The following is a 16,045-nucleotide window of genomic DNA, read 5'->3' on the forward strand; positions in this document are numbered from 1 at the left end:
GTAACATTGTAACAACTAAAATGAAACATTTAGTGAAAGTGAGAATGTGCGTCACTTTGTGTATATACTTTGCATTCACTTATCTTTGTGTCTTTGTAGGCCCTCAACAGAACAGAAGCTCCCTGCGGGCATGGACTTCTTTTTATTTTTTCTAAATACCCTAACATTTATAGAGCATGTTAAGGTTTGCATAGTATTTGCAAATATTATCTCACATCATTTTTGTCTTTTTTTCTCTTAACCTCTAGCCAAATGTCCTGCATACATTATTTGGTTGAACTGAATTTATTGCCATCTTTTATTAAATATATTTTAGAAAGCTGCAAGTGGGAGAAAAAACATGTTGGTAGCAAAACACATGTTTACTTTCTACTAATTAGCTTTGGGCACTCTCACAAATCTAAATGAATATTACAGAGTGTTATCTTCCACTTTTTTTTTAGCTGGAGAAATTCAGCTGCAGTCAAGTCACAATTAAATGGTAGATCTTAAGATAGAAACACATGGGAATTAGGTCTCTTTTGCTGCCACCAGTTCTATTTCAGCATATGATTGATTATTAAAATAGTCAAGTGGACACTCCCTCCCTTCTAGTTACCATAAATACATAGAAAACAACTCCCAGGGATCTTCCCTACCCCTTCTGTCTTAAGGAATCAGTATATTCCGCACAACCCCAAAGAAGGTCCCCCCCCAAAAAAGGTGATGGCATTCAAATTAGGAAAAGGTGATTGTCAGTTTTCAGATTAATTTAAGTGCTTTATGGTCAATTTAAATAAGGCTGGAACTTAAGCATAGGCTACATCTCTAAGTGTATTTGTTTTAAAGAAAAAAATTTGAAAAATAATAGTATTAAAAGTTTCACTCAGGTTTTTGACAAGCCAGGCTTGGAAATAAAGTCTGCCCTACGCTCAGATCAATAGGGTACCTAAGAACTTGTGCAGCAGGAGGATTGCCTAAATGTTTTTTTTTTAATTTAATATTTTATTTTTCCCAGTTACACATAAAAAACAATTTTAACAGTCTTCTTTTCTTCTAATTTTGAGTTCCAAATTCTCTTCCCCCTTTGACTCCCCTACCCCCCATTGAGAAGTCAATCAATTTGACATAGGTTATACATGTGTAGTCAAGACTGTCTAAAACTTTAACGGGAGAGTGGGGCTAACTTCTAGCAAGAAATGTGTGTATCATGACAGGCTAGGCTGGATGAAAGCCTAGGGGAATAGGGAGGGGTACTATGGCCCCTGCAAAGCAGGCATTTCCTCATTAAAAAAAAAAAAAACACCACACTATATCATATATACAATGCATATTATATGTGAAATGTATATGTATATATGTGATCATAGATCCAGAACTGGAAGAGACCTCAGAGCACACCTAGACCAACTCCTTTATTTTAGAGATGATGAAACAGAGTCTCAGAGGGGTCACACAGGTAGCATTAGAATCAAAGGCAAGATTTAAATCTAGATACTCTGACTCCATAACCAGCATTTCTTCTACTGTAAACCCTGCCCCCCCATCTATACATTCATGCACACTTATTTTTAAGAATTTTTTTTAATTGATCCAATCTCATCTGCTTTTCAAGAGCTAAGGAACTTCTAGCAGGGGAAAAGCATTTTTATTTGTGTGTTTACTTAGTGATTTCCCACCTGCTAATAACACTTTTAAAGTTTATGTGTTGCTTTTCTGTGAAATAGTTTAAAGTCTTTCATGTGATGTCCTGAAAGTAGTCCTGAGATAAGGAGACAAGGTGAAGAAAGAAGCAGGATATTCATCCCAGTCATTTAATAAATGAGTGGCCTCACCAGGACTAGAGGTTCTGTCCAGTGATAGTCAGGCTTCTGCCCCATGCATAGATATATTAAACCTACATTTTGCTCATTGACAGGGAACAACTAGTTAATCACATTCGTCAATCAATTGTAGGATTGTTCTCTGCAATTCTTTGAAAGAAAGAAATAATTCCATGAAAGAAAGAAAGATGGATGTCCAAGCTCTACTTCCAAATGGATTCTTAAGGATTAAAGAAAGTCACAATGTATGGAATCATTAAAAAAAGAAGCCTTCATATACCTGTGCTTTTACTGTCTAGATATGGATCTTGCCAATGACTTCACATCCTACCACAGACAGTTTCTTCAAAGTCAGGTTTAATCAGGGCGATCTTGTCACTAGCTTTGAGAAATGTCATACAAGATGAGTGTAATTTCTTTGGAATGACAACTAATGCCACTTCGTCCACAGACTGCGTTTGGATGGGGCACCACCGTTTCACCCTAGCTGAAGTTCCCATTCTAGTAAGAGAATCCTGGTCAGTCTTTCTGGAAGACAAGAGGACTAAAGGAATATGCTTGAGACTTCCTCCATGCCAGCTTACTTTTCCAGGAGCTAATCAAGGCTTGTGTAATCTTTCCTAACTATATGAGATGGTATATTGTATCACTCTCAGTTATAAGACAATTTACTGAAATATAACAAAGGATTCTAAAAAGCTAAGATTACAGTCTATATAGTCTAGGTTTAACTTTGGAATGAATCTGTAATAGAACTTATGAGCTAGAAATTCTGACTGGATTATTTTTTCTCATGCTGTATCATAATTTACTTTAGCATCCAGAAAAGAAAGGCACATGGCATACAAATATCTATTTTTGCTTTTGTTTTCTTGGGAGTGGGGGACATAGAGGAAAGATGCTGGCAGGCTGGCTCTGGTGGGTGGTTGCGGTGGTGGCAATGATGGTGATGGTGGCAAGGATGGTGACTATAATGGGTCTTCTCCATTGCATGGCCTTTTTAGGACTATGTTGTCTCTGTGGGCTCTCTTTCAAGTATACATTGCTCAAAGTAATCCCAAAAACTGGTGGAGCATTGGCACAAATACGGTAGCACAGATGCCAACTGAAGAATATGTTACAAATTTGTATGGTACTTCAATTTCCAGTCTTCGTCTGGCTTCCTTATTCCTGGTGACCACCTTGAACCAAGAGTAAAGCACTTGGAGTGAAAGATTTTGCATCAATTGACGAACCAAGAAAACCACCACAATTCCAACCATAAACTTGATTAGTCCCAAGCCTAACATTTTGGTTGTGAGCGGTGGGATGCTTTGTATGGCAGACTCTGTGGGCTCAGATACTAATTTGAAAAAAGGACTGACCCAGAATCCAATGGTTCCTCCAGCTCCAGCCGCTAGAATCGTGGTGGTGTCTGCTCGGGTAGGAGTATAGTTATCTGATACTGGGTAGTTGTAACATAAGAAGAAAGGCACCACAAGAATACATATAGGAAAGAGCAGACTGGCAGACTCCAGATGATCGATGAGGTCCCATGCTGGATAAGTGACAGTGAGGAACAATCCACTAATCAGAACGCCACCAATCACATCCTAAAGCAAAGATGAAAATAAAAATGGAAGTGAATTAGCGAGCAACAAACAAAAGCAAAAGTATGATTCTGATGTACATTTTTTCTGGCTCTTTGTTGTCTAATTTAGGGGGAGGACATCTTGATATGTCTAATTCATGCATAAATATAAACCGCATAGAAAAGAATCCACGTGATTTCATCCTCTGCTACAAAACCAAGTCCTGAAGTCATTCCAGGTTGTATAAGTGGTTATACACTGAGTTTTAAAGGCTCAATCCTTCCCTTTTCATGTTTGCTTTGTTAGTAATAAGGTTACACACATCATGATAGGTCTGGACACACACTTGGCAAACATTGGATCTCAAAAACAGGCACTAACCATCTGGTTCCACAAATTACAGAAAAAGTGATTAAGGATCCATTCAGGAAGAGAGAAGAGAGGCCAACTCAGAGGTCCCCAATAATTCGAATATAATGAATGAGATTGTTGTTAGAGCTTTACTTGATCAGTCTCCAAGCCAACTGCCTCTGCTACAACCCTTGTCTCTGTTAGTGACGTATATCATGAGCCTCACTGCCATAGGTTATCATGACTGCAAGGCAATAAAAACTAAGTCCTTATCAGAAAAAGATTATGGGGTCCTGAGTTAGCTGAGTATTAGTGTGACATCCATTACCAAACAAGATTTTTTTTTTGCCTTTACCATATTTTAAATCTCTACCCTTCCCCCAGAACATAGTTACCTGCTATTAATACACCATTTCTTCATACTTTCATTTTGCACTGCCTTAACAAGTCTATTATTTATTCCCTGGCATAATCCTTATAGGTAATAGTTTCCTAACTGGTGATGTGTCTCCATCTCCTCTCTCTTCCTCCCTCTCATTCATTTCTTTCCCTCTCCCTTTCCCTCTCCATGCCCCCCACGCCCTGCCCCTCCCCAGCTTAGCTTCCCTTGTATTATCTACTCTTCACTTTAGAGCAGGGGTTACTAATCACTTTGTGTCATGGCCCCCTTTGGATTATAAAGAAAACTAATTATGCTGAAATAGTTTTCATATTAAAAAAGTCCACAAACTCCAGGTTAAGAACTCTTGATTTAGAGTATCTCTATTCCCTCAAATTCTTCAGTATCTTCATCCATCTTCTGTTCCTTTCTTCCTGACTCAGAGGAAGTGTCTTCTGTTCATCTTCAAAGCTAAATCCTTTACCTGTGGTCTTTTCTCAGTCCCTCATCTCCCATATCTATTCATTGGCCAACTCATCAATTCTGCCTCCATAAAGTCTCTTGCATGTTCCTTTCTTTCTGCTCGTATGGTCCTCATCACTTGTCACCTGGACTGCTGCTAGAGCTTCCTAGTTGGTCTGCCTCCATCCAGCCTTTCCCTTCTCCAACTCATCCTCTTTTTAAATCACAGATCTCACCATAGAACTCCCTGCTAAAAATTCTTCACAGATAATAGGGTTTATGCATTATGCATGCCACATCGAGGAAAATTTAATAGTATTTATTCCTTATGTAAAAAGAGTACAAGCGAGCTTTACAGTGGAGTTTCAAGGGTAAGAATGTGTGTGTGTGTGCGCGTACGTGCGCTTGGATGGATGGATGGATAGGTGGATAGATGGATGGATGAGACAGACAGATATACATAAAATATGATAGGTATATGATAGATATACATATATAAAATATGTATACGCATGCATATATAGTATATACACTAAGACAAAGGAACTGCTGTTCAGTAATGGAACATCTAGGATGTCAGAGTCCTGGGGGACTTGTGTTTGGATGAAGACTGTGTCAGAAGACCCAAACCTGGAAAATGGAGATAAGAGAAGGGGAACTGTATGGGAAAAGGAAAAGGCCAAAAAAAAAAAAGCAGGGCTACCAGAGTCATGGAAGCAAACCAAGGATCGGTTTGGCTGTGTTTGAATAAGGTTGTAAGAAGAGAAATGCATGAAACAATGCTGCCATATTGTCCTACTTACCACAGCCTTCCTCCCTAGAGTTCGCTTCCATATACTCCATATGTATATTGTATAGACTAGTATATAGGCATGTTTTCTCCTCTATTGGAGAGGTGGCTCCTTGAGGGCAGAGACCGTTAATGTATTTCTTTACATCCCTGGCACTTACGATGGTAAGCGTCTGGCAGAGAGTAGGTGCTTAACAAGTTTGTTGATTGATTGTCCTTGAATCCAAGAGTCCTAGTGGAATCCTGATAGACTCAAAGCAAAGCCAAGAGGCTTCTGGTAGCTACGTGGTACAGTGGGTAGAGCTCTAGATCTGGAGTCAAAAATACTTGAGTCTAAATCTGGCCTCAGATACTTACTAGATGTGTGAATCTGGGCAAGTCAGAACCTCTGTCTGCCTCAGATAATAGTACCTACCTTCCAGGGTTGTTGTGAAGATCAAATGAGATAATATTTATAATTTAAAGCACTATATAACTGATAGCTATTATTTTTTCAAATCATATTTCCACATTAGTCATCTTGTGAAGAAGAAACAGAACAAAAGGGAAAGGCCACAAGAAACAAAAAACAAAAAAAAGTGAAAATAGCATGCTTCGATCTGCATTCAGACTCCATCAGTTCTTTCTCTGAATGTGGACAGCATTTTCCATCATTAGTCTTTTGGAATTGTCTTGGGTCATGGTATTGCTTAGAAGAGCTAGGTCAGTTATAGTTGATCATTGCACAATGTGGCTGTTACTGTGTACAATGTTCTTCTGGTTCTGCTCATTTCACTCAGCATCAGTTCATGTAAGTCTTTCCAAGTTTTTCTGAAATCTGCCTGCTCATTATTTCTTATAGCACAATGTAGCTATTATTATTATTATTATTAATCTTCCAACTTGCCGCTAAAAACTTCTGTAGAATTTCATGAGGGAAAGAGCGCTGAAGTGACAGCTCATACAAGTCTTCCCATGTTTCTCTTAATCCATCGTATATACATATATATACACATATATGTATATATACATATATGACTCCTTATACCACAATAATATTTCCTTGTATTCAGAGCTCACAATTTTTTCCTCTCCTAATTTAGATGCTGTTTTAGTGGCAGCTAGGTGGCACAGCAAACAGAGTGCTGGGCCTGGAGTCAGGAAGACCTAAATTTAAATCTAGCTCTAGAAACTTAAGTGTCGGAGTTTGGACAAATTAATTAACCTTTGCCCGAGTTTCCTCATCTGTGAAATGGGAGTAATAGTAGCATTGACCTCCCATGGCTGTTGGGAGTCTCCAGTGATATACTTGTAAAGAGCTTATCAAGTGCCTGACGTGGAGTAGCCCCTTAAATCAATCCTTCCTTCCTTGCTTCTGCCTTTCTCTCCTGCCTTGCTTTCCCCCTTCCCTTCTCTCTCCCTTCCCTCTCAGTCCTTTGCTACAACAAAATGTGTTGCTATAACTAACTCTGTATTCATGAATCCTTTCCTTCAACCCCTGACTTCCTCAGCCATGACCAATGTGTTTATAAAATGTAGGTCTTCGAGGGCAGGGACTGTTTCACTCTTGTCTCTATATCTAGTGCCTAGTCTAGGGTCTGGCACATAGAAGGCACTTAGTAAATGCTTGCTTCCTCGACGGACTATGCACATTTCTTAGAAGAAGGAATTTCTACTTGGAGGGCATGTAGCAGGTCAATGGGTGGTATACCTATGCCCACTAAAAAACACCAATAGAGCATTAAAAAACTGCACAGAAAAAAAACACACCATAAAGTAATGCAGATATAAGGGACATAGGGAAATAAAAGAATTTAGTTAAATTTAACTTAACCTGTTAAATTTAATACATTTCTTTAAAACTAACAATGTAATAGTAGTTTCTTATATAATCACAAAGATTTTACTGATGATTGTTAAATTCACAAAGAAAAAGAAATTTTAAATGATTGTATCCCCCACTTACTATGCTGAGGGGATTAGTGGGGGAATCAGATTCTAATTTCCTCTGAGCCTATAAAGGGCTTCACTCACTGAGTAAGGGGACAGAGAATGAGTCCACAGCTTATCACATTGTTTGCACTGTTTTTTATATTGTAATTAAATGTTTTTGCTATTGGATTTGTTTCTTATACAGAAAAGAATTGTGTAAATAGAAAATATGACATTGGTAGTGAGATGGGCTATGATGATCACAGGTGATAACCTAAATAAGCCTACAGTGAACCTTCATTTTATTGCTTCTATTGAAAAAATGAGGCCATAATAAAGTAATATACATATTTCTATATGTAAGTTAAATAAATTAAACCATAGCCAATAAATAGATATTTAATTCAGGAAATTTCTTAAAACAACATTAAGCACTTTCTCAAAGTGAGACTTTTTGAAAGCCTGAGTTACTTTTTACATAAAACTTTTAAATCATACATTCAAGGACATAGTAAACAATCTTTTTTGAAGCATGTCTGTTGGTTCAATTTTCCAAGAGGAAACTGCTAGAATGTTTCTTTCCATTTCTGAGTTGCCCCCAACATGATTATGATATGAATAATCCTGGAAATGTAGAGAGTAAAGTGAACGGTAATCTGGGTGAGATGCATAAAAGATCATAATTCCAAAGAATGCTAAGTACTGGCTGGGATGATGGAGAACAAATAATCACAGCATAAGTGCGTAGCTATGGTGGATAGAATTCTTGTCTTAACAGTCAAAATAATCTTTTTATATACAAGGAGAGAAAGGGTTTAGCAAACAAACATGAGGAATGTTATTTTATAAAGAAAGAAAGAAAGAATAATGGTGAAAAAGAAGATGGGGAGGAGAAATTAGGGCAGATGCTTCAGCAAGAATGACTGAAGAATAGGGATGCTTCACTCTGTAAACTTATGAAGAATTCTTTACTCATAGTTAGAAATAATGCTGCCTAAAACAAAATTATGATATCTGAAAAAGTTAAAAATGAAAAGAAGTACCTGAGTCTTTCCCATTTTTGAGAAAAACACAAAAAATAGAAATAGGCTATTTGTGACATCAAAACCAAAACCATTTCACCATTTCAACAAACCCCAGGTAATGTTCAAAAAAAATCTGGAATTAAAATCAGTCATCTTTGAATTCATGTTACAATATTAGGTAAAATCACCTTCAAGTTGATACAGCATCATTATGAATGTAGCATTTCCCAAAGTTAAAAAGTGTAAGGAATTAGTGAACTTTTATTCATGTGCTATCTTCAATTAGAAAGTTCTGATTTGAAAGCATAAGCCTTATTCTGTTTCCTTCACAAAGAAGAGAGCAAGGAAGGGGAGTCTACATATTGGGATTATCACATGGATGAAGCAATCCCCATTATGAATTCTGAGTGAAAATTTCAGGATCCCCTAAATGCTTGTCGTAGTTTCATTCAAGATCAGAGCCTATCTTGAAGGAGCCTTGGGAAACTCAAATTCTAGCCATGTTTGCAAGGGTACTTCTTAGTGTGGTAAATTTACATTTTATCCCTAAGCATCTTCAATTGAGTATGTTACTGAGCAGCCCAACATAACACAAGGTTAGCTGGCTAGAAAGGAGAGAAAGAGAAAACCTATTCATTCAATTGTAAGGAAAGAATGCATTCAGATTGTTGAACTATTTATGCAGAAGACACAATGATCCTGGTCTTCCTTGCTTCCAGCCCCCCTGCTGAGAATGTGAACAGTCTTCTCTGCCCTTGGCTGCCTCCACCAGTCAACTGAAATTAGGAACAGAGATAAAACCAAGAGAAGTGTCTTTTATTGGTGGAGTGACTGCCTTTCTCATGCTCATTTGATAATTTTTTTTTTTACTCCTAGATTATGCCCAGAAATAATTTATTAATTATGAATCATTCAGGACTGTATATGTTATTTTTCATATTGGGTTACAATTAGTTTGGTTTTTGTCTATTAAACAGATAAAAGTGAATAAAAGCCAAGTAGGAAAAAAGAAAGCCACATTCATGAGTGAATATAAATAACTTTAGTAAGAAACCTATATTTTGTGTAATTAGCATGCATAGGAGAGAAATTACTTCATAAATTCAAGAAATATTAATATTCTATTGTTGTCCACAAATGGCAAGAGGTCAATTACATAAAAACAGTCATTAAATAAGAAATACATTTGGTCAACTGGTGTCAAGCTTAAGTTTCCTGTTACGACAGAGTCTGTAAAAAACAGAGATTCTTAACCTGAGGTTCATATGTCCTTAAGGGGTCCATGGTTACATTTCAGGAGGTTTGTAAACTTGGGGAAGAAACAAATTACATCTGTTTTCACTAACCTGTAATTGAAATTTAGCATCTCTTCAATTATTTTTGAAGCTGTTTATTTAATTTTAAAAATATTTTAAAATTTTATTGTTAATAATATTTTTTAAAAAATTAAGTCCTAAATTCTCTCCCTCTCACCCCTCCCCCATCTGAGAAGGCATGCAATATATCAATTGTGGATGTGAAATCATGCAAAACATATTTCTATATTAGTCATATTTCACAAAAAAGCAAGAAAGAGTGAGAAAAATTATACTTCAATTTGCACTCAGCGTACATCAATCTCTCTGGAGATGGATAGCATTTTTTTCATCACAAGTCCTTTGGAATTGGTTTGGATCATTGTATTCATCAGAGTAGCCAAGTCTTTCACAATTGATCATCATAACATTGCTGTTATTATGCACAATGATCTCCCGGTTCTTCTTAATTCACTTTGCATCAGTTCATACAGGTCTTGCCATGGTTTTTTTTTTTTCTGAAACCATCCCCTCATTTCCCATAGTACAACAGTACTACATCACAATTATGTGTTACAACTTGTTCAGCCATTCTGTAATGGATGACCATCCCATTGATTTCCAATTCTTTGACACCACAAAAAGAGCTGCTATAGATATTTTTGTACATATGGGTCCTTTTCCTTTGATCTCTTAGGGGGTGCAGACCTAGTTGTGGTATTGCTGGGTCAAAAGGCACACAATTTGATAGTCCTTTGGGCCAGTTCCAAATTATTCTCTCCCCTTTGGACCAATTCACTATTATCCCCAGTGTACCTATTTTCCCTTGTCCCCTCCAGCATTTGTCATTTCTGATAGGTATACAGTGGTACCTTAGAGTTATTTTAATTTGCCTTTCTCTAATCAATAGTGATTTACAGCATTTTTTTCATATGACTATAGATAGTTTTGAGTTCTTCTGAAAACTGCCTGTTTATATCTTTTGACAATTTATCAGTTGGGAAATAGCTCTTGGTTTTATAAATTTAATTCAGTTCTATACTCAGTATTTGAAGTGTTTCTTTCTAACAGTTTGAAGTATTTTCTCTTTGACCTGGAAGCTCTGGAATTTGTTTATAATATTCCTGGGAGTTTTCATTTGGGATCTCTTTCAGGAGGTGATCAACGGATCCTTTCAATTTCTATCTTACCCTCCGGATCTAAGATTTCCAGGCAGTATTCCCTGACAATAACTTGAAATATATATCATGTCTAAGCACTTTGATAATGGTTTTTAGGTAGTCCAATAATTCTTAAATTAACTCTTCTGGATCTATTTTCCAGGTCAGTTGTTTTCCCAGTGAGATACTTCCTATGTTTGTCTATTTTTTTTCATTCCTTTGACTTTGTTTTTTTAAATTTTTTTTGTTTAATCATCTTCTTTTTCCCCAATTACATGTAAAAATAACTTTAGCATTTGTTTTGAAAACATTCCATCAACTCACCAACAGGTTTGATGCCTATTGGTTGCCCTTAACCTGGTTTAGTACATCTGCAAAGATTGCAAATTAGCAAATTAGAAGAGCACAGAATAGTTCACCTGTCAGATCTATGAACAAAGAAAGAATTTATGATCAAACAAGAGAGAGAGAGAGAGAGAGGGAGAGAGAGAGAGAGAGCATTACACGATAGAAAATGGATAATTTCGATTATATTAAATTACAGAGATTTTGCAGAAACAAAACCATTGCAGTCAAAATTAGAAGAAAAGCAGAAAAGGAAAAAAAATACATCAGGTTTCTCTGATAAACGCCTTATTTCTCAACTCCACAGAGAACTGAGTCAAATTTATAAGAACGTGACTCAGTTTCCAATTGATAGTCAAAGGATATGAACAGGCAGTTTTCAGAGGAATAAATCAAAGCTACAGAAATATGAAAAAATGTTCTAAATCACTATTGATTAGACAAATGCAAAATAAAACAGCTCTAAAGTACTACCTCATACCTATCAGTCATATTAGCTAATATGACAGAAAAAGAAAATGACAAATGTTGGAGGGATATGGGAAAACTGGAACACTCATGCACTATTGGTGGAGTTGTGTATTGATTCAACTACTTTGGAGAGCAATTTAGAACTATGCCCCAAAACCTGGAAAGGCTTACATGAACCGAAACAAAGTAAATGAGCAGAACCAGGAGAACATTGTACATAGTAACAGCAATACTGTATGATGATCAATTGTGAATGACTTAGTTATTTTCAGTAATACAAAGATCCAAGACAATTTTGAAGGTCTTATGATGAAAAATGCTATCTACTCCAGAGAAAAATTGATGGAGTCTGAATATAGATGACAGCATACTATTTTTACTTTATTTTTTCATTTTTTTGTCTGTATTTTCTCTCACAACATAACTAACATGGAAATATGTCTTGCATGACTCCACATGTATAGTCTACATCAAATTGCTTGCCTTCTCAATGAGGGGGGAGGGGAGAAAGAGAGAGAAATAATTTGGAACTCAAAATTTGTTGTATTTTGTACCAGAAGACAGAGCTAGTTACAAAAAGTGGGAGTCGTAAATAGGCTAAGTTTCATGTCAATAATTAGCGCCCTCTGATGGTGGGAAGGGTTGCCTCAGTAAACAGCAGCTTCCCCTTCACCTGAGGTCTTTAAGCAGAGCCAGGATGACCAGAATCCATTATTTTGTAGAGACTTTTGTTGAGTTATCTTTTGAACTTGATGGCCTCCTGGGTCCTTTCAAACTCTGTGTTTCTGTGTGTTTTAAATAGAAACTGATTCTTCTAACCAGAGGGGTTTCATTCTGTATTAACCTATGAATACAGCATAAAGTATAAACTACATAAAAGGAATAATCTTGAAGGGATCCCATGTCCTACTTCTCTTTGATAAAAAAGTGGCATTTTAACCTTTCTAAACCTTTTATAAGCTCTAAAATGTGCAAGTTTGCCAAATGGAAAATGGCATGGGACCAAATTAAGTTCTCATAAAACAAGGAAGGGAATAAGAAGAATTTTAGGCATGATTTGGAAGGTAAATACCAAATAACCTCCACTAAAACCCTCTTTTGGTGCCTTATTGTTGTAGCATGCAGAGGACCTGCAGGGCTTCAGGCTCTGATAGATCTTTCTGTAAAGTCTTCAAGGAGGGCCCAACAACATTCTGTCTGTCATCCAAAGACCAGCTTCAAGAGGAGGGGGCCATCACCAGGTTGGCTACAGGATGATACATTATTTTGGCTTTGGTAACTCTCCCAGATTGTCTACCAGGTAGCAGAGTGATCATAGTTATGAGCGATGGAGGCATTCACAGCAACAAAATCACAGATCCTCAAAAAATACATTTGGCTTCACCATATACTCTAAAATATCTGGTGTAAGGAGCAATTTGGGAATGATTAATGGTTGACTCTGCATCACCAGGGCCTAATAAGTCTAGGCAGCAGGTTTTCCCCACCTCTGATTTTCATTATTACTAATACACCACAATTTTATTGAATCAGAATGTTTGACAAGTCAATTGGATTATGACTTTAGATCAAATGAGCTCCTAAACAGGTCACAAACAACGAAATCATAGTGACGCCAGTCTCTTCTATGATCCTTGCCTAAAATCCCCTCTGCCTACTCAAGTTTGAGAAGATCACTTAAATATTTACAGAATGTTTGTGTATTCTTGAAGCAAGCTTTTCTCTCTCCTTGTTATTTGTGGGCTGCTGAGCAGCTGTACCATAGAAAATGGAGTGCTGGTCTTGGAGTCATGAAGACCTGAGTTCAGATCCTGCCTCAGATACTTACTTGGCTGTGTGACCCTGGGCAAGTCATTTAAACTCTGCCTCAGTTTCCTTATCTATAAAATGGGGATAACAGCATCTACCTATAGGTTGTTGTGAGGGCCAAATGACATAATTTATGTAAAGCACTAAGGAAATATTAAACTAGAGGAAAAGCAGTTCAAAAGATATAGTTAATGCCCAAAGGCATTTCCCCCTAGTTGGCTATTTTTAAAGAGCTAAAGACAACCCCTGGGGGCTATCAACCTAAACAGCTGGTAAGCTCTTTACCATTTGGGGAAAGAGGCCAGAAAGCATCTGAAGACCAGAAGATGGTAGCAGAGAAGCAGCAAGAGTATCAAGAGTGGCAGCAGCAGCAGAGATATCCAGTAGAGAGAGCTCAGTGAAGAACCCCAACAGAAAAGTAGCATGAGAAGGAGAACAGAGTAACAGATGACTCCAACACAGTAAAAAAAAAAAAGTGAAAAAAAAGTGGTTTGCCTGATCCCACCATCAGAGAACAGAGTAACAGATGACTCTCAACAGAGTAGAAAAAATAGCTTGCCTGATCCCACCATCAGAGAACATCAGCAGCTCTGAAACATCAGAGGTATGACTTTCCTGGTCTTATGTGCTCTCCAGAAACATGTGTTCTCTATGTGTGTGACCATGAAAGAACACAAGTATGTTACTTCCATATATCATTGACCCTACTGGTAGTGTGGTAACCAGTGAGAGAGCATACCCGAGGTTATTGGTCTGTATTCTTCGACTCATCTTGAGGAATTCACTTAGCAGAAATGCAAAAGAGGCTATCTGGAGCTGGGGCGACAAGTTTCTCTTTGACCCCAACAATGATTCCTGTGGCCAAGCAAATCAACTTTCAACAAAACCACAAAGCCCAGATGGAGCTGGTGACCTCCAGCCTCTCTAGGCCTTTAATCACACCTTTGTTATAGATTCCTACCATCCACAAAAATCCCAAATCTCTATGGATAAGGGAAGAATCTAGAAGCAAAGAAAATATAGAGAGAATTACAAATGTAAAACAGATAATTTTGATTATATAAAATGAAAAAAAAGTTTTTTGCATAAACAAAACCAATGCAACCAAGATTATAAGGAAAGCAAAAAACTGGGAAAAATTTTTGCAACAAGTATCTCGGATAAAGGCCTCATTTCTGAAATATGTAGAGAACTGAGTCAAATTTCTCAAAATACAAATCATTCCCCAATTGATAAATAATCAAAGGATATGAACAGGTGGTTTTCAGATGAAGAAATCAAAGCTATCTATGGTCATATGAAAAACTGCTCTAAATCACTATTGATTAGAAAAAATGCAAATTAAAACAACTCTGAGGTACCACCTCACAACTATCAGAGTGGTTAATAGGACAAAAAAGGAAAATGTTGGATGTTGGACAGGATGTGGAAAAACTGGGACACTAATGCTCTGCTGATGGAGTTGTGAACTGATCCAACCATTCTGGAGACAATATGGAATTGTGCCCAAAGGGTTATAAAACTGTGCATATCCTTTGATTCAGTAATACCACTGCTAGGTCTATATCCCAAAGACATCCAAAAAGAGGGAAAAGAACTAATTTGTATAAAAAATATCTATAGCAGCTCTTTTTGTGGTGGCTAAGAATGGGGAGTCAAAGGGATGCCCATCAACTGAGGAATGGCTAAAGAAGCTGTGGTATATGATCGTAGGAATATTATTATGCCATAAGAAATGACAAGCAGAATGGTTTCAGAAAACCTGGAAAGGCTTACATGAAGAGCATTATGCCTGGAAAGGCATAATGAAGTAAACAGAACCAGGAGAACATTGTACACAGTAACAGCAATATTGTTCAATGAAGAATTGTGAATGACTTAACTATTCTCAGCAATATGATAATCTAAGACAATCCCAAAGGATTGATGATGAAACATACTATCTGCCTCCAGAGAAAACACTGATATTGTTTGATTACAGACTGAAGCATGTTATTTTTCACTTTCTTTCATTTTTTTCTTTTATTTGAGACTTCTTGTACAAAATGTCTAATATAGAAATGTTTTACATAATTTCACATGTATAATCTATATCTGATTGCTTACCATCTCAGAGCCGGGGGAGGAGAGGGAAAGGAGGGATAAAATTTGGAACTCAAAACTTTAAATAAAAATGTTTTTAAAAATAATGAATGTTTATTTTTTTTAAATCATAAGTCTCCACAGACTATAAACTCTAAAGGTCAACTTAATTTAATAAAGAAAGGTGAATGGGCATCTGAGAATCCTTTTCTACATCAGACTCAAAATGGGGGCAGAGTTGGACTGACTGAAAGGTGGTTGCCTAAAACTTAATTTGTAAATCTGCAACTTATTCTCCGAATGACCAAAAATAAGGCTAGGAAGTGAAGAAACTTGGAATGACAAAAGCTAGTAGAGAATGAGTTTGCAGTGTTTGCAGTTATTCCTGAGCATGTTAAACCCTTGAATTTTCCTTTTTTTTCCTTCTTCTTAGAATGATACTTTTAGGAATTTCTGACTGTGAAGTCTCAGGGATCAGCTTTGAAAAAAGTCCAAAGAGCTGGGATATCAATATGTCTTCTTTAATGTCCATCCTGGCCTGGTCCAGTGGATATTTCAGGTAGGTGAAAAAGATAAGAACTGAGTTTGGTGA

General features: G+C 36.9%; 1 protein-coding gene across 3 annotated transcripts in view; it reads right to left on the minus strand.

Moving 5' to 3' along the window:
• Positions 1–2,687: 2,687 nt before the first annotated feature.
• The window catches only part of SGPP2 (sphingosine-1-phosphate phosphatase 2), a 132,561-nt gene continuing 119,203 nt past the window's right edge, over positions 2,688–16,045 (minus strand). For all 3 annotated transcript variants that reach the window (XM_036757054.1, XM_036757053.1, XM_036757052.1), the window contains exon 5: positions 2,688–3,394. In XM_036757054.1, the coding sequence (XP_036612949.1) occupies positions 2,849–3,394 (546 nt within the window). In that variant the 3' untranslated portion in view covers positions 2,688–2,848. The remainder of the gene's footprint in view (positions 3,395–16,045) is intronic.

This window comes from Trichosurus vulpecula, chromosome 4 (assembly GCF_011100635.1).
Source record: "Trichosurus vulpecula isolate mTriVul1 chromosome 4, mTriVul1.pri, whole genome shotgun sequence".
NCBI classification, from domain to species: Eukaryota; Metazoa; Chordata; class Mammalia; order Diprotodontia; family Phalangeridae; genus Trichosurus; species Trichosurus vulpecula.